Source organism: Eschscholzia californica, unplaced genomic scaffold (genome assembly GCF_041429995.1).
Source record: "Eschscholzia californica isolate CP2 unplaced genomic scaffold, dmEscCali1.0.p SCAF_2, whole genome shotgun sequence".
In the NCBI taxonomy this organism is placed as follows: Eukaryota; Viridiplantae; Streptophyta; class Magnoliopsida; order Ranunculales; family Papaveraceae; genus Eschscholzia; species Eschscholzia californica.
In genome coordinates, this window is record NW_028238309.1 from 28,615,663 (window position 1) to 28,642,931 (window position 27,269).

The 27,269-nt window shown below is 39.4% G+C and overlaps 2 protein-coding genes across 2 annotated transcripts; one reads left to right on the plus strand and one right to left on the minus strand.

The window, feature by feature from the left end:
- Positions 1 to 1,564: 1,564 nt before the first annotated feature.
- On the minus strand, positions 1,565 to 8,824 carry LOC147557269 (nodulin-26-like). Its single transcript, XM_086663837.1, has 5 exons — positions 8,413 to 8,824; positions 7,692 to 7,922; positions 2,304 to 2,504; positions 2,001 to 2,062; positions 1,565 to 1,902 (listed from the first exon to the last, which is right to left on the minus strand). Exons 1-5 carry the CDS (start codon positions 8,593 to 8,595, stop codon positions 1,716 to 1,718), a joined length of 864 nt encoding a protein of 287 aa, XP_086519963.1. The 5' UTR covers positions 8,596 to 8,824; the 3' UTR covers positions 1,565 to 1,715.
- Positions 8,825 to 22,355: 13,531 nt separating this feature from the next.
- On the plus strand, positions 22,356 to 27,031 carry LOC147557270 (uncharacterized). The gene is made up of 4 exons (XM_086663845.1): positions 22,356 to 24,498; positions 24,895 to 25,528; positions 25,609 to 26,251; positions 26,327 to 27,031. The coding sequence occupies exons 2-4, from the start codon at positions 24,910 to 24,912 to the stop codon at positions 26,361 to 26,363; spliced, it is 1,299 nt and encodes a 432-aa protein (XP_086519971.1). The 5' UTR covers positions 22,356 to 24,498; positions 24,895 to 24,909; the 3' UTR covers positions 26,364 to 27,031.
- Positions 27,032 to 27,269: the final 238 nt, after the last annotated feature.

Sequence of the window (27,269 nt, forward strand, 5' to 3'; positions counted from 1 at the left end):
CTAAAATTAGTGTGATGATTAGTGATTTGGTGAGACTTCTAGTGTTCTGCCTTTGGGTTCAACAATTTGAAAATACCAAAAAAATTGGTGAAGATTCCTTTTTGGTGTTCTTTTTAATGCTAACCATCGGAGATGCTCCAAGTAGGCTTTAAAGCTGTATTGTATATTGCATTAAATAGTCCTTAATTTAAAGAGAAACGGGAGGACAAATGTACCCGCATTGGAAAACGTTCTTGAAAATCAACAGTGTGGAGCTCGAGCTCATACGACACAATACGAGCTCGAGCTCATTGAATCATACTCCTTTATTTTAAGTTTTAAACTTGTGGACAAGTTGTTGCTCCTCTGGTTATGAGTCACGTTCACTTTATCTATGTCCTGTCTTGTTTAAGACAGAGTCTGGATTGAAGTAGGGAACTTCCTTTCTCTAAGTTATAGAAAGATAGACTATAATTCGAACTTATCAGCAATCCTTCTTTTGGATTAATCGATGTAGACAAAATTAATAGAAGGTAAGAAGAATTTATGGAGTCGAGGCGAGAACAACTTCTCTTTCCTTAAGACAATTTACACCCCATAACAGTACCAATGGTTAGGGTGTATGCCTTCAGGATACAACGACTATCCTTTCAGAATTTAAGATGATACTTCTATATTCTGAAAGCGGGCGAACCTTCATAAATAATATGAGTTCTAGACACTTGAATTTTATAACTTCACTCGCTACTTCTCTCTACAGAATTTCAGACACATACTAGAATACTTCTAAAATCAGATTTATATTCCAGACACATACCAGAATACTGATTTTAGAAGAGAAGAGAAGAGAAGAAGAGAATGACTTGAATTCACTCGGAGGCTTTAGAGTTCTATATATACTTATAAAATATTTCTAAGACCAGAATTATATTCCAAACACATACCAGAATACTGATCGTAGAAGGAAAGAAAAGAAGGGAATGAATTGGATGAAAAATGAAGTGGGTTTGGGTTGTTCAAATAGGATTCATATAGGTACATATGTCTCTTAGGGTCAATGGGCATATCCCTCCAAAATGGCGGACTAACTTGAGATAACTACCCATATTAGAGTCGATGGCAATCTGGAGCGTCGGATTAGGCTAAATAACTCGGGTGGAACGCCTACCGTCGGATGGCGCTAGACTCATGCCCAACTCGGGACTAACGTGGGTCGTTAGATCTGCAAGGATCAACGCCTCTGATAGGTGCCTGACACTGTCCTGAATCACCAATCGCGCGTTCGTCAGATACTCAGATATCTTAAAATCCCGCAGAGTGAACGCGAGCCGTCCAGATCTGGACGTGCTCTCTTCGCTCAAATGGCCCCCAAATTGAATTGTCCAATTTGCCGCTTTAGTCCCTGTTTTGACCGATATCTGACCAATCTTTAAACTTGAATTTCTCATTCATCTGGAGTCGGATTTGAGTAATTATTGCCTCCAAGTTGAAGATCTCGACGAGACGAACACAATGGAGTATTCCGTTTCTGAGTTTGACGAGTCGGGTGGAGCCAAAATCGACTCCGATTCACACAAGTAGCGAATGAAAATAACGAAATCAGTTGATGTATTAAATTGATTGAGTTGGAGTTGAAAGAGTCAACAGGATAAAAGATACACCTCGCAGAAGAAAGCAGGAAAAATGAAAAGTCTAATAATCAGTAATCACTGTTTAGTATTTCATTGTTTCATTTTTCAAATAGACCGCTTTGGCATACAGTTCTTGAGAAGAGAATCACACTTAATGATTCTGTAACTCCATGCTCCTGCTATGGCGCCACTGATGGGCCCTATTAAGTATATCCATAGCCCGTCATACCTATTGAACACGATGGCTGGCCCGATACTTCTTGCTGGATTCATGGATGCCCCAGTAATTGGCCTGGACAAAACATACATCATGATGCTGGTTTAAAAGAAAAGCATACACAAATCAACAGTTGTAGGTCATGCTCTAGAATTCTAGCCCTAGATACTTACCCGGCAAAAAGAATGTCAACGATAATTGTAGATCCTATTGCAAGCCCAGCAAGTTCTCCGACCTGCCAAAGTCATCGAAAATTGAATACATGTCGGAACACATGAAAACTAGAATTTCGAACTCATTAAGAGGAGTCAAAAAAGATAAATGGAACACACATTTAGTTAATTATGCTTTATTTAAAACCCATTTGTTGATGTTTTTTTCATATGAAAGATAGAAGAGTAGATGTTTTTGTTTTTTGAAAATAAAAGCATGCAATTTAGCTAAATTTCTCATACTTATTTGAAGATTAAACTGACCGCTCGGTGATCTGTAGCGACACTGCATATCACAAACATGAGATAGAAAGTTGCAATGAACTCTAACACCAAAGACTGTATACTCGACCCCGCTGGTAATGTCCCAACGAAGTGATTGTTTTTATTCCCATCAAATAATAATCTTATGGTTCCCATTGCAAGTATTGATGCCAGGATCTGAGCAAATATATAGCCAGGTACCTACAAAGATATATTACATAAATTTCATGAGATAACTGAGGACTATAATGTATGGTATATTGTTTGATATAGACACAACTCGTGACCGATTTAATAAACTTACAACAACTAACTAGAAGAACTATCCTAGAATCATAAGAAGTTCTTTTGGCTTCTTAATTTGAACTATTAGTGACTACGTAGACAACTACGTAGGTTCTAATCTCACGTAAATTACAGTTTGTTCAAGTCAGAAAAATGGAGTACTTAGAAATGGATTTACAAATTCATAGTCTCACAATTTCTTGACGATTCCCGGATTTTTTTACAAAAGAACTCATTAAAGGATACAAAAGCCCCTGGCGAACCCTCTCCTATGCTATAGCTTCAATTGAAAAGGTTGCTAGAGTTTGTACACATATCACATACTAAATGCAAAAGAGATGTAGGATATTGCTAATAGCCTCTTAAGAGCATCTCCAAGCAACACTCAAACTCCCAAACTTAAAAGTGCCAAATAGGATAGTTTTGGAGTTTTTCTTTAAAAACTATCTTCAATGCAAAATTCAACTTGAATATCTAAAAGAGTTAATTCCTATATGGCCCCCTATTTTGTGACCAGCTTCCTTTATGGCCCCCTTTTTTTCGTAAATTCAAATATGACCCCCTATTTTCATGGAAATGTCCTAACTACCCTTCCTTTAAATCTTTTTTCAAAATAATATAAAAAAACAAACATAATTCCACCTCACTTCCCTCTCCATCACTTATCTCTCTCCACCTCACTCTATCTTCTCCGATGAAGGTCGCCGGCCGGAAAATTTTCCAGCCGACGACCTTCAACCTAAAAAAAAGAAATTTTTTTTTTTTTTACTCTCATCTCTCTCTCTCTCTAAAAACTCCGGCGAAGGGGGTTCCCTTCGCCGGAGTACGGGTCTGTTGAAGAACAGACCGGATCGGGTCTGTTCTTCAACAGACCCGTACTCTGGCGAAGGGAACCCCCTTCGCCGGAGTTTTTAGAGGGAGATGAGAGAAAAAAAAAAAAAATTTCTTTTTTTTTTAGGTTGAAGGTCGCCGGCCGAAAAATTTTCCGGCCGGCGACCTTCATCGGAGAAGATAGAGTGAGGTGGAGAGAGAGAGAAAGATGATTTGGGAAGAGAGGTGAGGTGGAGAGAGATAAGTGGTGGAGAGGGAAGTGAGGTGGAATTATGTTTGTTTCTTTGATTTTATTTTGAAAAAAGATTTAAAGGAAGGGTAGTTAGGACATTTCCATGAAAATAGGGGGCTATATTTGAATTTACGAAAAAAAGGGGGCCATAAAGGAAGCTGGTCACAAAGTAGGGGGTCATATAGGAATTAACTCTATCTAAAATGATCTGACATCATTTAGAGTGTTCTATTAAGGACCTCTAAGTACCACATAAATAAATCAATTAATTTTATAGTCAAAATAGAAGTTTTAGAGTTTGTCTTTAGTACTGTTGTGTTGGAGAATGTTTTTTTAATAGAGTACCTGTAAATGGTTAAGTGGGAAAAGTTGAAATTGATCAAAGAGATTGTTTTTATTCCTTGATTGGTTTACAAAAGAAATATAAGACTCTATTTATAGAGTTGCAATACTATTAGTTTCTCATTTTACTAGTTCCTAGTATTTTACTAGTTTTTAATAGTTGATACTAATATATTTACTAGTTCTTAATTTTAATCTAGTTTCTAATATTTGATATTTCCTAATATCTATTATATCATATAGAAAGATATTTCAACACTCCCCCTCAAGTTGGTGCATAGATATCGCACATGCCCAACTTGTCTAGCATTTTCGAAAATACTCGACTTGAAACTGCTTTGGTAAGAACATCAGCCAATTGATCTTCGGATGGATCTTTGGTAACTCTACAATGTGTCTTCCAAATTTTCTTTAATAAAACATCGATCCACCTCAACATGCTTTGTGCGGTCGTGCTGGACTGGATTGTGAGTAATATCACATGCTGCTTTATTGTCACAATATAATTGAATTGATCTTTCAGAAAGACATCCTAAATCATCCAACAGGAGTCTTAACCATAACGCTTCACATATGCCATCAGCCATTCTACTAAATTCAGACTCTGCACTTGAACGTGCAACAACGTCCTGTTTTTTACTTCTCCATGTAACAAGATTTCCACCAACAAGGTAAAATATCCTGCAGTTGATCGCCTACCATTTACTTCCCCGACCCAATCTGCATCAGTATATACATCGACAACTCAAATTTTTAGTAAACAAAATACCTTTTCCAGGAGCCGCCTTCAAATATCTCAAAATGCGTAAAACAGCATTCATGTGTTTTTCACCGGGATTGTGCATAAATTGACTAACCATACTTAACGCATATGCAAGATCTGGCCTCATGTGCGCCAATTACATCAACCTTCCAACCAGCCGTTAATATCTTCCTTTATCAACCGGTATCTGATTAGGCTCCACTGACAACTTTAATCCTTCTTCAACAGGTGCATCAATCGGCTCACACACTCACATACCCACCTCATGTAACAAATCTAAAGTATACTTTCTTTGGGATAGGAAAATTCCAATACTAGATCGAGATACTTCAATTCCAAGAAAGTATTTCAACGGATCAAGGTCTTTCATCTCAAACTCTTTAGATAAGTAATTCTGTATAGCCTTTCGTTCTTCAGGATCATCCCCAGTAACCACCATGTCATCAACATATACAATAAGTGTTGTGAGTTTTCCGTTCTGCCTTTTTATAAATAAGGTATGGTCAGAATTGCTTTGGCGATAATCGAATTCTTTCATAGCCTTTGTAAACCTTCCAAATCACGCTCTTGGTGATTGTTTTAATCCATACAATGACTTTTTCAATCTACATACCTTCTGGTTATGTATTTCTAGTATCTTGCATCCCGATGGAAGGTCCGTATAGACTTCTTCTAATAGTTACCCATGCAAAAAAACATTCTTTACATCAAATTGTTGTAGTGGCCAATCTAAATTTGCTACTAACGATAACAAGACGCGAACAGTGTTGATTTTTGCAACTGGAGCGAATGTCTCTGTGTAATCGACTCCATAAATTTGAGTATAGGCTTTTGCCACTAATCTCGCTTTGTAACGTTCAATTGTACGTTGGTGCTCATGAAGATGAACAAATGCTACACACCCAAAGACACGGGGAGGTAAATTTGAAACTGTCAGAGAAGTTGTAACATCTGATAGAGTTTGAAAAGGAGTCTTAAACTCAATAGTACTAGATGGTACTCTATTAATTAAATAGGTTGCAACAAGAAGTGCTTCTCCCCAATAAGATAATGTCATATGTGCTTCGATCAACATAGCCCTGATAAGTTCTAACAAGTGACGATTCTTTCTTTCCGCGACCCCATTTTGTTGAGGGGTATTTGGACAAGTAGTTTGATGACAATACCATGAGAAACCAAATAAGTTTGAAGTTCATGATCCATATACTCTCCTTCGTTGTCACTACGAAGTATCTGGACATTTGCGTTGTACTGAGTATTAAACAATTTATAAACCTTCTGAAACAATAACTTTACCTCACTTTTAGATTTCATCAAACACACCCAAGTCATCCTAGTACAATCATCAATAAAGGTAACAAACCACCGTGCCCCACCCAATGTAGGAACCTTAGATTGATCCCAGACATCGGAATGTAAGATCATAAAAGGAGTTGGACTTTTATTTAAATTTAACGGAAACGATGCACGATGACTTTTTGCAAGTACACAAACATCACATTGAAAACTTGAAACATCGCATTTAATAAATAGCGATGGAAATAATTTCTTAAGGTAACCGAAGGAGGCATGCCCCAGACGGCGATGCCATAACCATATTTCATCTTTATTTTTTATTTCAGAATTGTTCACTACTAATGTCTGACACAATTTATTAGAGCTTTCAGATACTAAATCCAAGTAATACAACTTTCCTTGCCTAACACCATAACCAATTGTTTGCCTTGTCCGAATGTCCTTAAATACAAAAAATTCAGGCCAAAAGATGACAACACAAAATAGAATGGTGGTTATTTGAGACACTGATAATAAATTATGATCTAAAGATGGGACAACCAAAACAGAGTCTAAGTTCAATATGTTCGTTAGAGTTATAGGTCCTTCCCCTACAACAGGGGCTGAGGTGCCATTGGCAGCAGAGACATATTTATGTGAAGATTGATTAATGGTTGAGACCTGTCTAGAATCAAAAGTCATATGATCTGTAGCACCAGAATCAATTATCCAAGTACTATCCGAAACATGTGTAGACATATTTAAAGTCTTGCCTACACTACCTGTAGTAGCTACCGTCGATGAAGCTTGCTTAACAGTTGGATCTACAAGGGTCTTCCTAAAGTTTTCCTTTCGATTATGATCCCACCATTCTGGATAGTCTAATAATTCATAACAATGACTCTTGGTATGACCAATTTTGTTGCAGTGAGTACACTTATAAGTAGTTTTGTCAGATTGACCAACAACTTTAGCAAAATTTGAATTTGCCTTATTGCGAGCCATTATTGAGGAAGCATCAGTTGCCCTTCACTTTAGCTAAACCGGAAAAACAAGATGAAGATGAAGATGACAATGAAGATGAAGATGAAGGCTCTTTCCCTTTCAATCAATATAAATTCCCAAACTCAAATTTAAGACTGTTGGTTCTGGTACCAAGTTGAAATTGATCAAAGAGATTGTTTTTATTCCTTGATGGTTTACAAAAGAAATATAAAACTCTATTTATAGAGTTACAATACTACTAGTTTCTAATTTTACTAGTTCCTAATATTGTACTAGTTTTTAATAGTTTATACTAATATATTTACTAGTTTCTAATTTCAATCTAGTTTCTAATATTTGATATTTCCTAATATCTATTATATCATATAGAAAGATATTTCGACAGGAAATAGGCCATTTAGATATCTTATTTTCACATTCGACGCCTGGGATTCTTTCAGCTTTTCTGGAGTGTTGCATTTGGAGATAAGCATTTGGAGATACTCTAAAGCCCAAGAGGTAGACTTTCATCTTTATGAAGGGCTAGGGCTATGGAACCAAATTATGGCTAGAACTCTACTTTTGGTCTCCCGTTAAGCCAAACTCATCAAACCAATACGCTTACAGAGAAAGAATTGTACACGTCAATTTCCACTTGATTAATGTAACATATTACCTGTTTCCATGGAAATTTTTGGCAACTGCAAGTTGCAAAAGCAATTGTAACAGCAGGGTTAAAGTGTGCACCAGAAATATATCCGACAGAATATATCATTATCATAACCACTAATCCCCATACTAAAGCGATTCCTGGCAAAGTCACCACATTATTGGTACTTAAATTAACTTGAATTGCTGCACAACCCGCGAACATTAAGAAGTATGTACCAATTCCTTCTGCAATCAACTACATTTAAATGGTTTAATATAACTCTTATGTCGCTGAACCGATAGGAATAATCAATATCCATGTAATCAGTGATTTAATCACTTATAAATGAAATATGGTTTCAAAAAAAAAATTACAAGCTAAACACAAAGGGTATATTGGAAAAAAGATACTATGTAAAGAGAAAATGTCTCACTAGAACCAAAAATGTTCCAGTTAGAATTAGGTGCTAATGTTTGAATAGCCGTAAAATAGAACTGTAATGATTGATGTGGTTGTTACTATTCTTATAGAATTTAGAAAGGATGGTTTTCGTGAAAAATAAATTATACTTGACTAAAATTCTCAATCAAGTTCCATTTGATGTACAATTGTAACAAAAAATAAATGGTAACAAATTCAATAAGGTCAAAAGATATATTTTTTGTTACTATACATCTAAATCAATTGTGTCTTGTGCTCCAAAGGTTGAGAGATTATATTTAGATAAGTTATATGAAATATGTACCTTTTGGAGGAAGGGTAATGAGAATATTTGATCCTCAATTTTTGTTGCTTTGGATCGTTTCGTCCTGGATTCTACCCGAATTGGAATATTTTTATCGTCTGTTACAGGAACAACAAGACTCGAACTTGAAATAATGTAATTTGGAGGATCAGAAATAGAATCATCATTGGAGATCTCAGCCATAACAGGAAAGGTAAGGAAGAAGATGAAAAATTCTTAATTACCACTCACACTTGTTAATTTGAATCATATTCATATTTATGCATTAACAAGAACTTTAAAGTCAACTACATATTATGAAATATGTCAGAAGCCCATTCTTAATTGGATGAAATGGATGTGATTCTTGGAGGCAATTCAATCACATTAAGATGGGTGTGTACTTTGAATGCAGAAAACTTGGGTTTGTAATATCATCTCTAAGAGTTGACTATACTATTAATAAAAATAAACTAGGAATGATAGGGAGAGCACAACTAATAGTTTGAGAGTTGTTTTTTTGTTGTAAAATGTTTTGAGAGTTTTTTTTAAAGGGCCCTCTTAAAACGCCCCTCAAATAAGTTATTTTAGTTAGAAGGGTTCTTTCAGAAAAAAGCACTCCCTCTTCTCTAGTTTGACATAATGGCAAAATTAACGCTGCTAGGTCAAGGTAATTCTGATGCAGGGAGATTTTCGAAAAATAACTCAAGAATCTTAGATACCTAATAATCTATTTATTTTAGTAGTTTCAATTTTTGAGTTAATAGAGAATTAATATTCCTTAGTAGTTTTATGAATTTAGGATTCTAATTTTTATTTTTTAAAAGTTGTTATTTTGAATTTGATTAGGTTTAGGAAATCCTAAAGCTATATAAAGGGGATGCAGTAGTTATTATATTCATTCATTTTATTTATAAAATTCAGTATTTAATTTAATCTTGTCAGTATCGAGCTTTATAAGTTTTAGACGAAGATCAAAGGCATTTTCTTAGTTTTCCGTTCCGTCAGTTGGCATGAAGAGCGAGGTTTCTTCAAGCTCAAAAGCAGAAGGCAAGGCTAGAAACACAACCTTCGGCGGTGGTCAGGGTATCAATGTTGTATGGTTAGCAATTGACAAGATGAATCAACAAATAGACCTACTCGAGGTGATGTTGAAAAATCATCTAAATACCAATGCAAACATTAGGCAGTCACCCTAAACAGGGAATATGTTGAGGGATTCCCCCACAACTAACCTATTAATGGATACCTTAACGGAGAATTTGTTGTTAGATTCGCCCACAACCAAGCTGTTAATGGATATGGTTACAGAGAATTTGTTGAGGGATTTTCCCACAAGCAACTTGTTAGTAGATACAAAGAAAACACAACTACAATTACTACAAATTTTAAGGTAATATCTAATTGCACCTAAAACTAACAATATTAAACTAAAGAATTAAGTTTATTGATATAACTTAATGACCTAAACAACTACTAAATCCCATTTATATAGCATTAGGAATTTTCTAAACCTAAACTAACTCCAACTTCTAATAAATAAAATACTAGTTTCCTGTGTCTAATCAAATTATAATAACAACTTCTAAATAAATAAAATTCTAGAATATAAAACTTAGAAAATTACCTAAAAATACAAAATTGCTAAAACTAATAATTGTCTACTAAAAAAAATAGGAAACAACCAAAATAGCTAAACTTGACGATACCTAAGATTCTTCGAAGATCTTCTGCAAATCTCCCTGCATCATTTAATTTTGGATGAGATTAGTGATAATTTCAATAATCTGTCACACACGGAAATTCATGTGGATAGTGTTATTAAGCAAGTTGTCGAAGAAATAAATACTAACATTATCGAGATCACAGAAGAGCTTAATATCACCAATTCTCAAGATGAGGCGTTTCTAATTCTTAAAGAACTTGAACCGAAGGAAGATGAGAAACTTTAGTCGGATTCCAGTCAAACTGAATGTTCTTTATATGAAGATCCCTTTTTTAATATTTTGTGAATCTAGATTTGTTTCTAAAGGAATGGTTAGTAATTCCAACAGACATTCTTCATTAAAGTTTGTGGTCTTCAATCACCATATTCATGATCCTTACAAATTTATTTTTGAGTTGAAAATAAAGATTAAACCACATCACAAGTGTAGACGGAAAACTTGTGATAACATAATTCGGTTTTCATTCAAATATGAATATTTGGTGATTTTTATGCATAATTCTCGAAAAGGCTACATCAAGGGAATACCAAACAAGATAAATTCAAATCGTTTAGTAAACTCGAGGCGGGTTTCATTGAAGTGGAGTGGAGGAGACTGATGCCGGGAGATTTACGGAAAATAACTGAAGAATCTAAGATATCTAATAATCTAGATATTTTAGTAGTTTCATATTTTGGGTTAGTAAAGAATTAATATTTTTAGTAGTTTTATGACTTTAGGATTCTAGCTTTTTTGTTTTTTAAAGTTGTTATTTCGAATTTGATTAGGTTTAGGAAATCCTAAAGCTATATAAAGGGGATCTAGTAGTTGTTCTATTCATTCAGTTTACAAATAAAATTCAGTATTTAGTTTAATCTTGTTAATTTCGAGTTTTATAAGTTTTAGACGATGGCCTTTGCGTAGTTTTCCGCTGCGTCATATTCAAACCAACACATCCCTTAACTGATCCTTTTATCTCTTTCATCAGAACATAGTCCTTCTTTCATCTTCTTCTTTAGTTTATCTTCTCTATCTCTCTCAATAATCTATCACCACCTATCACTACAACCATTTTCATCTCTATATCTCTATCTCATTCTCTTTGTCTCTCTCTCCCTCTCTCTCCTTCTCTCGCTCTATCTTGCTCTCTATCTCTGTCTTTGTGTGGTTGAAAATCTAAAACCCTTGGTTTATTTTTATTTTTTTGAATTTTTGTAAAAACATTACTTGAATACTTGAATATAGTGGTTAGCAACACAAGGAAGAAGATTTTCAGACCTTGTTTGAAAGAATTTCGTCTGGAAGTGGGTGAAAATCAAGAGAGGAAGAAAGCCCTCAATTTTTTCAGGTAAACCTTAAAAGCTTACCGTTTTATGGTTTATTTAGTTATTTTTGATTTTCGGGTGTGTGTTATTGATGTGACACGAAAATGTCACATTTGGAGAGCCTAACTTAGACTAATTAGTCATTATCGAGTGTTATCAATAATATTTTATGTGTTTTTCTTGTTAGGTATCATTTTTGGAGATAAACATGTAAACCGGAATAAAAGGAACGATTTGTGACTATCATTTCATGTGCCGAAAATGGGAGAAAAATATTTCAAGCAAATCATATGACAAGTGGAGTCAATGACGAGTCCGACGGTGAAAACGGAATTCAATTCGGAGTTCGGACGGGGAAGATATGAAAGAAAGAAGCCAAAGTCTTTTCTTGAAGGCACTCTCCTTTGTTTCTAGTTGGGAATCAAAGTCAGCCCCAAAGAAAAACCAAAAGCCCACAAAGAAAAGGATTAGAGATTTTAGAGGCACCTCTTTAGGGTCCAAGGTGAAATGGTCTAAAGACTCAGTCAAACTTTGACTAAGTCTAAGGTTTGACTCAAGTTAGAGAAAAGGGGTCAAAGACACTATTCATCATCTTCAAGCTTGGAAAAGGAGAAAGGAAGAGAGAGATTAAGGAGGCTAGGGTTTGTGAGTGTTCTTGAGTTTGAGAGTTTGAGCTAGAGAGAGAGCAAGAGGAAGAAGGAGTAGCCGGCCTTAGCTTGGCCGGCCAAGCTAGGCCGGCCTAGCAAGGCCGACACTACAAGAGCTCAGGATGAGCAGCAACCATGGGAGTTGTTTGGAGCTCGGGACGCATCCACGGGAAGCACGCACCAGCAGTCGGGAAACACGAACAGCAGCAACCGGGACGAGCAAGGACGCGGCCAGAAGAAACTCCGGCAGCAGCTTCCTCTCGGCAGCAGCTTCTCCGAGCTCGGGACGCCTTCACGGGATGCGGCTGCAGCTCGGACGTGCATGGGACGCGCGCACGGGGCTCGGTACAAGCTAGGGAAGGCCGGACAACACCCTGTGGCCGGATCTTCTTGGTTCTTGTCCGGAATTTCATGCTTCTTTGGTCGGATTTATATGAGTTTTCCAGCAACCTTTTTTATCTGAAACCTTAGGGATTTTGCTCCCCATGTCTTGATCTAGCTTCCTATGTGGTTTGATTTGATTTTGGTTGAAGATTGCTAGAGAGAGAAAGCTAGGGTTTAGCTTTAATGGAGGTTTGTGATAAATGGAGAAGATGATGGTGGTCGCTATGGGGAACCCAGAATTTGCTAAGGGGAGATCGGCTGCACCTTAGAGACTCATATTTCCGACGATCTTAGCCTCGAACCACATCGAAAAGGGGGATTCTCTCATCATTTTCATTCCATTTCTTATCCATTCACCATAATTAGCTAACTTTAGTGTGTCGATTATATGAGATGAAATGTGATGAATTCGTGATTATGTTTAATATGATCTGATGTCTTGATTATAAATTGATGTTCATTTATTTCGATTATCGTTTCGATCGTATTTTCATGTGTCTTGTCAAGCACTTCGCATAGTTAATAGACGAACCGAAGTATTCGATATCGTTCGTAGTCTAGGTCATAATTTCATGTGTCTTGTCATGCACTTCACATAGTTAGGCGACTAGACAACACTTTCGTTGACTCGGGATTAACCGATTATGATGTTTGTTTGACTAAGTATGATTTCCGGATATACGTAGTGCTTATAGATGTCACCTTAGGAGTCGAACATCGATTACACTTTGAAACATTAGATCGGACTACATATAGTCGTAGGTTTATCATTATGGATTCCCGGGTTCGACACCTCTCCCATTTATTTGTTGCCTTCCGACTCTTGTTCATCCGATACTTCTCTCGAATCTCTCTCGCCCGTTTACATTGATTGTTTAGTTAGTTTTATTGGTTTTCTTTTGTTGCTCTTTTAATCAAAACCCCCATTTATCTTTGTTTCCTTTCCTTTTTAGTCTAAGTTAGCTTTTAATACCTAAACCGGCGAACAAGACTCCTTTGTTATCCTAATCACCTTCCTATCCTTGGATCGACTCTGGTTTTACCGGTTACTACTTGATACCTCCGCTTGGGTGTGTAACCTTTTCGGGTGCATCAAGTTTTTGGCGCCGCTGCCGGGGATAGGTTTAGTAGTTAGGATATCGTTTGTTTGTTTTGTTCATTAGTTTAGTGTTATTTGCTTCTTAGACATTTTTGTTTTATTTATTTTTGTAGTTTCTCTTACTTTCATATTTTTAGGTGTCGTTTTATAGAAAAGAGCCAAAAGAGACATAAAGGCGAAGGGAAAGGAAGGAATCAAGAAGCTAAAGAGGAAAAACGAACGAGACGAAAGGAGCATTTTCTAGTATCGCATTCTAACTCTTCCTTTTTTTCACTTGTGCGTGATTGTTTAGTTCTATTAGTGTTAGTCTCCATTTTTTGATTGTGTGTTAGCATCTTAAAGATTGTGAAATCATGGCAAGTTTGTCGTTTGATGATGATGATGATGACATTATTCTAACTATTTCCAACACTAGTCGACCATCTACAAGTCGTCAAGACTACTCAAACTTATATAGGAATGGTCTGATTAGTGATAGGAATACGCGAGTTGAGTCTGACCGACCTAGGATGACCATGGGTGAATATCGACGGATGTATGGAGTCGGTCAGACTCGTCATGAACATGGTTTTAGGGATTATGAGCATGAGGGTAATCAACCCCTAAGAGTCTTCGAGACTATCGACAAGCATATATGAACGGTTCATTTAGTGATGACAATTCCTGACTCGATGATTCCACTCAAAGAGTCGAGTCTAAGTATCTATATGAAGGTAGTAGAGAAAGGACCATGGAGACCATTAGCCCGGTTTGTACTATTTGTGCGAGCTTACACCATTTGACCGATTATTGTCCCATGATCCGTGTTCCGCAAGAGTCTTCGTCTAGTTATACTCATATGCCTTATTACGAGGAGATGTTTGAAGATACTCTCCAAGCACTTTTAGAGTATCAAACTAGATTCAATCGAGATATAAAAGAAATCACGGAACAGATTCTCAATACTGTTGATAGACATGAGTCAGAGCCTATCGTTGACGAGGAAGGGGTTTACGCACCCCAAACTCAAGAAGAGACTACGAATGATGGTGAGGGTAATACACCTGACTCTAGTCTTAAGTTAAATGTCGAAGAAGCTCTTGATAGACCCTTAGAGCATGAACTGACCGATGAACCTTATTGCTCAATCCCTCAACCATTGTCATCTCACCATGATCCGACTACATTAGATTTTAATGTTCAGGATGATAGCTCTATGAGCAAGTTTGGGGATCACACAATGTTGAACTTTCCAATCTTTAGCACTTGCGATTATTTGGATGGGTTATGTAGAATGGAAGGTGTTATGCCTAACTTTGAGGCTCCCGATGCCTTTAAGGACGTCGATGACATAGTAGTTAGAGAGATAGCGGATAGCTTGTTGGATTATTTGCCTAAGGAAATTATGGACCTTGACTTGGTCCCCGAGCCTATTGCCTCACCCTTAGAGTCTAGTTCGACCTTCCACTTGATCTCAGACTTGGTTGTTGACCCCTTCTGGGACACTTCGGACGTCTTCCCTAGCATGTCTAGGGACTTAGTGGATGTTCTATACACTAAGCTTGAGGATGACTTTTTACCTTCGACTGACTTCCTGACCCTTCATTTGTATGTTGATCCTTTTGACGACTGTTTAGTCGTCGTCCCTAGCATTTATGCGCACTTAGTGGACCGTGCATCCACTAAGTTTGGGGATGACTTCTTTTCGCTATTAGTCTCACTTGCACTTCTTTCGTTTAATATTTTTGTGAGACTTTTAGCTTTTGTATATAGCTTTCTTTGGGTTGACCCCCAAAATCTTCCGTCTTTTGCTTTATGATCGTTAGGCCGATTAAGGTGGTCTTTGATGTTTGTGGGTAGCATCTCTGGAAACCCTCCACGAGACATAACTCGTGCTCTTGTGTGACAACAACAGAATCAAAGGCTAATTGCATAGCTCAATGCAATCGTGTATACCCGCGTTAGTGGTAGAGTTCTATATGGTCATGCTTTTTATGTGTTATTCTCATTATATTTTTTGATATTTTAGGAGCATCTCTTATATGTTTTACTTCTAAGGCGTGGTTTGTTCCAAGTTTGGGGATGGCGCGAGCTTAACATCAACTTGGAACCTCTTTATACATGAGCCTTGGTAGTATCATCTTTTATCTCCTTCGGTTATGGTAATATCTCTCCACTCTTATCTTTAAATTGATGTGCCTCTTTATCTTTTGGTGAGTGTATGCTTAGAACATTGAGAACAATGTTAGTTTTAAGTTTGGGGATGCGAGATATGACCATAACCAATGCATGACCATGGGTTTCAAAGACAAAAGGGTTCAAATTAGCCAAAATTTGAAAATTTTTGAACATTTTAAGTAGACTTGCATGTGATTATAGTGATAGTTTTAAGAATGTTGATGCATATGTGTCGAGTTGATGAGTTTTGTGATTGCTAATGGTCTTTGCATGAAAGTCGAGTCTTTGAGTGTTTGTGTTATACTATGGGAGTAACATCTTAGTGTAGAAGAAACATCTCTAAGAGACCTAGAGTAGTTATTAGTGGAGACTTAACCCATGTGAGAGCTCAAAGACTAAGTTGTCCTTCGAGTGTACTCTTCTGCGCTAACTCCGAGTAGAATGAAGAGTTATTCAACCTTGTAACTATCAAAAGAGCTCGTTTGATCTCGTGTGCTCAACTGTCTTAACTACTAAGAGTGACATTAGGATAGCGAATTAACCTTGCCCTTGTAGTCCATGAAACCCAATAAGAGTGTCAACTAGAGGAAAGCGGATACTCCATCATCATCCATCATCTTCTATCCCGAGAATGAAGACATGAGAAGAAAGAAAGAAGAATGTCAAAGCAAGTATGAAATGGAAAAAGTTGATTGCAAGAATATAGTATTGTGTGAGTTATGTTTGTTTTATGTGATGTTGTGTTATGAAAAAAAAAAGAGGAAAAAAAAGTGAAAAAGTGAAAAAAGAACGAAAGAAAGACAAAAAAAATGAAAAAGTGAAAAAGTGAATGATGAATAAAGTTATTTATGTTATGTTTGAGCATTTTATCTCTTCTGGTTGTGTCCCACCAACTGGAAGTGAGAGAAAGAGGAGGGATACAGCTAGGAAGAAACAAAGGATGGACCCCTCGACCACTGAAGCGGTTGAGTCGTCTAATATAACAGAAGGTACATCTCAATAGAAGGTGACAGTTGGTTCCAACGATCTCTTTCCAGAGGGGCCAACCGATCGACCAAAGCGTTCTAAAGAACTATGAGAACCACATTGCTTATTAGATTTAGGACGAAGAGGTACGTGTATGGTTTTTTGGATCCCACAATGTTGGATAAGTTTATGTTTTTACTTCAATTAAACGTAACTTTTATATGTTTATGTGATATGATTGCGTCGTTCTGAGACTAAATAATCATGCATCTGGTGTGCATGTGAGGACCCTTCAAAATGAAACTATACGAGAATCAAAGATGGATCATATTTGGGACATAGATATCGAGTGTCAAGTAGTTTGTGAGAAGGTGCAAGAATCCAAACTTCTGCAAATAGCTAAGTACTCGTACCAGAAACTCGATCGGATTCTTATCACGGCATTCAGTGAGAGGTGGCATGAGGATGCCAACACCTTTCCAAGAGGATGTGCGTCGTATTACTAGACTTTGGATTGAAGGTGACTCGTTTCATCTTGATGATGAAAATGTCAACAAATGTGCACTTTTTGTGCAAGGTTTAAAGGTAACATCTGAAACTGCAGCAGCAGAAATGAAGGTGACTAAGTGCAAGAGTGTTCGCATGATGTGGTTGAGGCAAAACTATTTGGTAGCTTAGACATAGATGAAGAGAGGGGGAAAGACATTTGCGTCAGAGGATAACTTCTCCATATTATGGCTCGACGATTTTCTGTAACTGAAGTTGTTCAAAGGTGTTTGTTTGCTACCTTCGATATTTGATGCACTTGACTGAGGTCCCAAACTATACGTGGGGCACGGTTGTGCTTGCTTATCTTTACATGCAGTTTAGTCATGCTTCTACTAAGGGTGGACAAATGGCGGGTTATCTGCCCTTCCTTCAGGTATTTCTCACATCATTATAAGTATATTGATTTATATTAAATATGAGTCTATCTTGTTGGTAGTACTAATAGTTTTTTGTATAGGCATGGATTGAGGACCACTTTAAGCTTGGTCATTCAATCCCGAACAAGGATTTTGATATAAGTTCGGATTTGAAATTAATGTGTAGATGGGCACAGCATGTAACACAAGGAAACCGGGATGATAGATTGGTTAACCTTTGAGAGATGATCGACAGTTTGGAGGATCGAGAGGTAAAATTTTATACACTATGGTATTATGCATGTTAGTTTCACACTAAATGAGCATCTAGTATAATAATTGTGTTATTTGGGACCCATATAGACTCATGGGCATTGGTGATTCATCTCCCCCTCAGTTCACCTTGTACAAATTTGATGATGTCATCATCATCAACTTGTAACATCTCATGTTTTTCGGGTAAATATATAGAAGACTTAGGTTAGACGGGGGGACCATATAGTTTCTTTATAATTGGTTGTCGGAGAAAATGAAAAGAAGAAAAAGTTCAAGTGAGGTTTATAAAATAATTAAAGGGGTTGAATAAGTAAGATATAAATATGATAGGGCTTACTTATGGGTTATATATAAATTAGGGGGTTGGATTGGGATTATATTCTATGGCACTTTAGATAATGACACATGGCAGCCTTTTAATCCTTTTAAACCCACACCCAAAACCCCTCCCTGCATCCACGTCCCAACCCTTTTGCCACCTTTTAAAACCCAATTACCTTTTGTTTTCAAAAGTCAGATTTAAGACAAGAGAATCGTGGAAACTAAAATGGGTTTCTGGCCGTGAAGTGTCCTCCATTTTCGTTCGTCAATTTCATTGCGTCTGGTGGTCGGAATTCAATGAAACTTGTTCCAGGTAATTCCACTCGACTTGTTCTACATATCTATCCGTTCAGAATTTTCTATTTCGTCCAAATTTGGTGGTTTTATGATAGCTATTTCGTATACTATATAGTTGTACTAGTTTCTTTTGGGTTCATGATTTGGAGCAGTTATTCTTTAGTTTCGTCGAATGATTAATGTTCAGGATCATGTTTAGGATGTTATGAACTATTTTGGGGTGTCCGTATATAGACGAGGTGTTGCCGAATTATTTTACGACTCGAATTTCAGATTTGGACTAGTTTTGGGAATGAATTGGAATAGAGATGATTACCCAAATTTTGTCGTATTTCATATAAATGGACAATTTCGGTTATAGATTTATATTATAAAGTTCATTATATGATTTGTCAGCTTATGAAGACTCTAATATGAAAAATAGAATTTATGGGAAAGCGGTTCGTCAGTTTGTATGCATTTCGAGTATTCAGTGGACATGGCTATGAAAGTTAGAGATCAAATCGATTATTCGAAGTCTTCCAGGGTTATTGATTGTTTTCGTGTTTTAAGTTTTCATCGTTTTCTCTTTGATATTGTCTTTATTGTACGAAGGTTCTTAGTATAAGAACCTAATGTTTATATTCGATGTTTTGGTTATTCTTCCTTATCCCAGAGTAAGCGAATGAGGAGGAATTAGGTCGTCTGGTAGGCGAGAGGTCTTTGGTGATGCAAGGACTGAGGTAGGGGTTCTGAATCCTTTATCCAGCATGGTTTTATAGATAATGAAATGTGCTAAGTCGTATAGTTATTTATGGGCCATTATAACTAGAGTTTAGGTAGCATGAAACTCGATTTTAAGTGATGAATTGAAATATGCTTGAACTGTTGTGATGGGATGTGAGAAATGTTTTCGAACTGATTTTACGATGATTGCATCTACTGGGGATTTTCTTGTATGTACCCGACTGCGGATTATGTCAACCTACAGGCACGTAGCCATTGAGAGTAGGTGACATGTGGACACGGTTGTGACCCGTGTGAGTCCGGTGAGGTGCGCGACACTAGTCATGAGACCTGTGGGAGTAGAGTGCTTCACTTGCTTGCCATTGGTGCTCGTGCCTCCAGCTCGAGGCTCAGGGCCGTACACCCTGACCGCTCGCCTGGGAGGTGACATTGATTGGGAATCCCTCTACTTTGTGGCGATATGACTCTTGGTTGTTCCACTTCCGTGTTTGATAAGATAATGAATTAAATGAGAATATTGGTTTTGAGATACGAATGGAACTGATTTGAATCGAATATGAGAATGTGATTTTGATATACGAATGGAACTGATTTTGAAAGATCGCATTAGATGCATGACAGGGTACCGAAGAGAATGAGGTTCAGATCCTTCCATAGTAATTGGGGGACGGCTCTCTTATTCGAACTCGGTGATCAAAAACGTATTTAGATACTTAAGGTATATATGTATCATGAGGTAAACTCTTCAATGATTGCGGAGTCCCTTAGTGGGAGAGGGGCTTACCGGCTAGAGGTAAGTTTCTTTCTCGAGGAGACGTAGTGCATTAGCTAGTGCCATAAATGGGCTGGTACTATCTAACGCACTCTAGGTTCTCCTGAGGAACTCTCCTCTTATTGGGAGCGCACCATGGGTGGGCAGCTAATCACTGCTTTGCTTGCTAGATTAAGGAAAATGGTTTTGTATATAGTATATACGGTAACTGGTTTGATAACTCGCTTTGTCATGATGTTTACAACTTATTAAATGAACTTTTGAAAACGTGATGGGTTTTGGATTGGTCTTCTACCAGAATAACTCGTTTCGGTGAGTATTCTGACCCCCTACCAGTTGTTAGTGTGCAGGTGCTTTGTCGTAGCCTCAAGGCGGAGTATGTATTCCAGCCGGTGATCTTGTCTGACGAGGCTAGTGGAGTTATGTCGTTTTATATGATTTTTCGTTATTTTCAAGTTATGTATTTATCGCAGAAACCAAACTCTAATATGTATATATATAACACTTAGAGTTATTTATAAGTTGTATCTATGTGTAAGAGGCTTTTGTAGTTCTTTTTATGGTTCGGGTTTCGACCCGAAGTTGTGTTGAGTTTGTTTAGCTTCTGCTCTATAGTTTATTCTTGTATATGCGAATGTATGATTTGCATAACAAGTTTTGCAGGTGCGACCGGTTCGATTTACAGAGGAGACTCTGCCGGATTTTTGTCTCGCCTGTGAGTTGCCGGGGCATGGTCGTGTCTATTTTGGGACACGGGGCGTCACACAACTCCTCGTGGTTAAGAGAAGGTTCGCCTCAGTGAAATAAACTAGTGATACTGCTTCTATAAATTAGGATTAAATACTCTTATCTCTGAATCTATTATCCAACTACAATTAGAAATTGGTTGATTCTTCCACTTGACAAAGTATTTTTGGTATCCTCGATGCCTTATAGAAACAACTTGTGCATCCAAGATGTCCAATACCTCATCTTTGCTCAAAGGGATGTGATGGTCTATGAATTGGTCACTAGTTGACTTAGGTGAATAGGTCAAGCAAAGACAGAAGCCCCAAGGTTCAACCTGCATTAAGTCAACAAAGAGGTTGAATCTGAAGGAAGTCTACAACTCAAGCCCAGAACTGGAGAGCGGGTGTGATTATCCTAGGCACCTTAATCCATGCCCTGACTCAAATACGACAAAGTCTGCCTTGGGATTTACGAGAATACTAGGGCCTCCACGTAAGCAGGGCCGATACCTCAATCCCGAGACATGGAAGGAAGAAGCGTGCCTAATTCATAACGACTTAATCCTGAATCATGTCAAAGCTCCTAGTCGGTGAGGATCTTAAGTATTGAATTAACTTGGGCTTAAAGAGTCTTTAGGAAGAGACATGCCCTAAGGATATGTCAACTCGGAAACATAATCTATCGAGAATCCTTAAACAAGGGAACTCCTAGATATCAACGATAAGAACACTCCAAAGGGAACCCCAGATATTTCCAGCCCACGAAAAAATAATTTGAGTCCAACACTGTGGATCTCAACCGCCTCCCTGCAGCCGGTCGAAGTATCCTATGAAAGGTGATCAAATCATCTCAAAGCGGAAACGTTGAAAAACACATTTTAACTCACATCGAGTAAGTCTTTAAAGGTTCACTCAATGTTCAATTCTTTTGCTCGCAAGGGAATTCTAACTATCTTGAGCGTCTAAGAGGTTTTCGAGCTCCTTACAAGTTTTCCCTCAGATCAAGAGGAGAAAAAGCGTGATTCGACATAACAATCTCACTATTATACCAGATACCATACAGAAAAAATTTGACATTAGCAGGGTGGATGGTAGAGAAGGTAAAGGTTGTGAAGGCTGGTCTGTTGGGTACCATGGTTCATTGGTAATGGATGGGATAGAAGAAACTTTCTGGCCTTATCTGTATCATTACATAACCTCCCATTGAAAACTCTTATTTCTGCGATGTAAATCACCAATTGTTTTATATTTTTCCTTATTCATGAATATGTGTTTCTTGACCTCCGAATGCAATGCATTAGCTGATTCAGATGGTCTATGTGATATGGACGTAGGGATCAGATCTATGGGGTCCTAGGGTTGGACCCACTAAAAACTATAAATGGACTCATGCCAATTGTCCCAGTGACTGAACTATTGCATGCAAACTCAGGTATATGCAAGATGTTGTCCCAACTTTTAACATGTATACCAACAAGACATCGTAACACGATATTCCTCGACTTCTATTGACAACTTTTCTTTGCCCATCAATTTGTGGGTGATATGCAGATGAAAATTTGAGTCTATTTCCCATCATATGCCAAGGTGTTTTTTATAAATAATTCATAAACCTTACATACTTATCAGACACTATTGTCTTAGGTAAAAACATGTGTAGACGGTAAAATGTCTACGGGTCGGAAAGTCTGACAGTCAACGGGTCAACGGTCAAAGTCTTGTCGGGTCGGGTCGGATGCTTTGGGGACCAGCTACGTGTCAAAAAGAACCTGCACACAAAAAGAGAAAAGAGATCGTGAAGCCTCTGGGACACAGGGAAGGTGCCGGCCTAAGGGGGCTCTGACGGTCAAGTCAGATACTCGATCAAATATAAATAAAGTGAATGTGAGCGATAGTGAGGTAACCGTCGTCGGAGTGCTTAGGTGTCGCGGCTCGTGGAGTTGTCGGAACAGATTCCCACGGTAATAGTATACTTACTGTAGTGAAAAGGGAGATGGTAATGATGTTTTGTCGTTAACTTGCTGGTCGTAAGTGGACTTGCGATAAGGTGCTGGTCGTAGAGGGATCAACAATAAGGTGCTGGTCGTAAGTGGATCGGATGGTGAGGATCGTTGGATGAATGACGTTGATACGATCAGCTCGTTACCGTTGAAGGGAAGATATATTAGACCAGAGAGATCTCTTATGCAATAAGGTGGTGGTGGTATGGTGTCGATACGGCTAGTTAGTTATCGTTTGATTCGTGACAACCAGACTCTTATCTCCGAACTTCTAAGATGATGAGTCAGAGACTTTGAGGGAATCGAAAGACCTTTGAGATGCTTATGAGAGAGTAAGTGAGTGGAGAGAATGGATTTAGCTACTCGAGTACTGTTGTCGAATATTGGATGCCTTGGTCTGGTTATAGCCTCTTGTATTTATAGTGGTAGAGGAGGGTCGTCTTGATGACGGTCAGCTCGTAACCGACGTAATTATTCTGTGACATTACTCATGGAAGTACGTTAAGAGATAGGGGATCTGACGTATCGACCGTCAGATGAGTATTCGAATCTCTTGGGAGACGGTCAGGATGTTACCGCGTGTGCGATAGGCTACTGGCCGGTAACGTCCGTCTTCAAGTGGAAGATACGGAATATTCACCATTAGTGCGGTTATGGATTGCGCGATAACCTTCTAGCCGTCAGATAGCTTAGTACTAGGAGGTGGTTATCGTGCGACACGTGTTAGATACGCTTAGTGTTAAGCGGGTATGGATCTGGTGATCATGCTAGCGTCTTGGGCCGTTACCGGGCCTCCTTATCAAGCTTCGCGGATTTTATCCTTACGAAGCGGTTGTTCATAAATTCTGCAGGCACCTCGTGGGGCGGATATTTGCCCATACAATTTGCCCCCCACTCTCTAAGTCCGGATTCGGAGTTAGAGAGTAGTGAGGTATGACCGTGTCAGCGGAGGAGTGCGCGTCTCGATCATATTTTACTAGTGGGAGTGTCACTTTGCATCGTAGCGGTGGCTGTTTCGAGGTTGGGTGCCTTGCCCGGATTTTTTAGGCGCTAAGTGCGAGTTTTCGGGACGTGTTCAAAAATTCAGAAAAAACACAAAAAGAGGGGCGCAATGAAGAAAAGGACAGTTTTGGTGCCCTTAACAAGAACGTCGGGCGCCCATAGCAGGGGCGCCTGGCGCTGGGACGCCCATAGCAAGGACGCCCAGCGCGTTCCTGCGCGAAGGCACAGGAACGCGCCACATGGCGCTCGCTGGGCGTCCCGTGACGCCCAGCGCGTTCCTGCGAGATTGCGCAGGAACGCGCCACGTGGCGCTCGCTGGGCGTCCCGTGACGCCCAGCGCGTTCCTGCGGGATTGCGCAGGAACTCGCCACGTGGCGCGAGCTGGGCGTGGGTATACGCCCAGCTCTCTTCCGCGGCTCTTGGAACGTCTATCTCGCTTTGCCTCTTTCGGACGTTTAGCCCAGTTCTGCATCTTTCGGATGTCCGACTCTCACTGAGTCTTTAGGAGCGTCCATCTCTGTGCCGAATATTTATCTCGGACGGACATCCTTCTTCTATGTCCCTGAGACGCCTGGCAATTTTTGCATTTGTTTAAGGTTTGCGAGTGGGACACTCTGCTATGGTGGTAATCTGTAATATGCTGATCGTGTGCATTTGTTCAAGGGCTCCTTGGCGGGAAGGAGGTAGGTGATGCCTATTGATTCGGACCCTATAAAAGGGGTGAAGGATCATTATTTTACTTACCATTTGAAGCTTGAAGAGAGAGATTTTTGGGGGATTCTTCACTTGTAATCAGGTATTTTTCTCTCTCCTATTTGGTTTTGTTGAGTTCTTGAATTGTTCTTGAATTGATATTGAATATCCGTGATGTTTTGATCTTTAAAGTTAGTTTCCTTATTTGTCGTAATGTGTTTTTGAGATTGCATACCTTGAGTTAGTTACTGCTAGGCTCGATATGTTGAGTGAACTACTTCTAGGATTGATACCTTGAGTGAATTACTGCTAGGATCGATACGTTGTGTGAACTACTGCTAGGATTGATACCTTGAGTGAACTACTGCTAGGATCAATACCTTGAGTGAGCTACTGTTAGGATCGATACCTTGAGTGAATTACTGCTAGGATATGTTTCGTTTAAATGCACCCTTCAAGCTAGTTGTTGGGTTTGAAGCCTTATCCCTTTGTCCTACAGACTTTGCATCCCGAGATGAGTCATCATGGGCAAGGTAGTTCTTCTAGATCGCTTCGCGTGCTAGAACCTTCTGAGTTCCGGGGACAAAAGGTGCTTGAACGGGTGGCCTTGAAACGACCATCTCTAAATCCGGTTTCAACCATTACGGAGGGCGGATTACGGGATATACGGTTTATGTTCAATATCCCCGAGTCCATAGAGCTTAGGCTTCCGCAGCCTAACGAACTTGTTGACGAAGACCATGGCGGCTGGACCGCGTTCTACATGATTTCCTTCTTGATGGGATTTAGGTTTCCCATCCCTCGTTTGGTGCATGGGGTTTTGAGTTACTACGAGATAGCTCCTTCACAACTCATGCCTAGCGCGTGGAGACTTCTCTTGTGCTTGGAAGTGCTGGCCTACCTACAGCAGGTTGAGCTTTCAGCTAGCGATGTAATTCGCTTCTATCACTTGACGAGCCATTCTAGGGACAATGGTCGTTATGGTTTCAAATTGCGGAACCCCGGTGCTCACTTGATCACTGGAATGCCGGCTAGCGACCGAAAGTGGCAAACTTGTTACTTTCTTGCGCGCGGTGACCTTGTATATGGTGACCGGGGGGTAGGGCAGATTCCTTCCAGTTGGCAAGATGCTCGTAAGTATGTTATTGTTTAACTTAGAGTACCTTATGCGTTTGCGTTTCTGTAGCTTAAGTTTGTAGTGTTCCTTTGACAGATTGTTCGTTCAACAACAAGCACGTTGAGCGCCTGCCGCATTGGAAGGAGAGGATTTCAAAGTTGTTCGAGCGTCGTGATCCAGAGAGGAGTTCTTCCTACCTTCTGAGTCATTCTCTTATTACAGGTACCCCTTTGTGGGACTTTGTTCCTGGTGCGACCCTAACAAGTCGTCCCCCTGCACCTGCAACGGCTATAGAGATTCGAGGTGCGCTTCAAGCCTACGAAGAGTTATTTGGTGCTCCGGTATTCTTTCCACCTCCTTCGGCAAGTACAGAGTCATTCGCATCGTCGCAAATGGTGGGATCTGGTTACATCCCTGCTCCTTACGCGGACATCCGGAAGGGTGGCCAGAGGAAGAGGTCCAAGGCAGGCACCGGTTCGAGTTCTCTTCCGCATTCTTCTTCGTCTGTTCCTGTTACCGAGAGGTCCCAGCTACGGAGCCGGTTTACTCGGCGATACCCCTATCTGAGTCTTCTGGTGGGGTTTCTATGTGGAGGCATCATCCTTCTGCTTCTCCCTTTGATGGTTCCACTTTTTTGTCTACTGGAGGGGACCAGCTGCTCTCTTCTGAGGATCATCAGAAGTTCCTTGCTTATGGTCCCTGCAGGGGTGCAGACTATGGTGTTTCGCACCAATACCAGGTATTTACCTCTTATTCATGTTGCAACTATTTCTCGTTATATTTATATGCTCATCTTTGTTTTGGGTCTTGGTAGGCTCTCATGGCATCGATTTCCTCCCGTCGTCAGTTGAGCGAGAGTGTGGATCGAGTTGCGGAGTTGACGGGATCATTCTCCAGGTTGCAGACTCGTTACGACAGCCAGGTGGTTTCCTTTCAGGAGCAGGGTGACAGGATGCGTGCCCGGGAGAGAGAGCTAGAGGATCTTCGGGGGCGGTACACTGTGCTGGAGCGAGAAGCGGCGTACAACCAACAACTAGTTGATGAATTTCCCCGTGAGAGGGATCAGATTGCGACTGACGCGGCGTTACGGACCCGTGCAGACTTGTTCGTCGAGTACCGCGAGAATGGGCCCGACAGATGGGATATGGATGATAACATAGAGGCATGGCGGGTTCGTCACGAGGAGCTCTTGGCGGAGCAGCGGGCGAGAGAGATGACGATAGATATGGACGAGGTAATGAGGGGCGATGACGCAACTGGAGGTGGTTCGCCTCATTAGTGATTTCCTTTGTCTTGACTTGTTTAGAATATTATGTGTGTTGTTGATTTCTTTTCCTTAGTGACGAACTATATGTAGTCGTCGTCGTGTGTCGTTAGGCGCTCAGCCCTTTTGTTTGGACGACACGCGTCGGATATATGTTGTTTGTGGAGTTGACTTCTGGATTTGTATTTTAATGGTTCAAGTGAACCCACTGGATTTCTTTGAGACTCTTCCTTCAAGGATACATTGCTATGGTTATGTACCTGTTGTTTTTCTTCTTAGTTGAGTGGTTATGCTTATGAAGGGAAGACGACTAGCGCCTTATTGCGTTTAGGTGTCGGCCAGTAACTTATTGTCTCATCTTGGATGGATTACCAATCCTAATTTATACAAGTGATACGGTCAGCACCTTACTGTATTCAGGTGACGGCTAGCAGCTTGTCGTCCCAACTTGAATGGATTATGAATCCTAAGTTATATACGGGATACAGCCAAC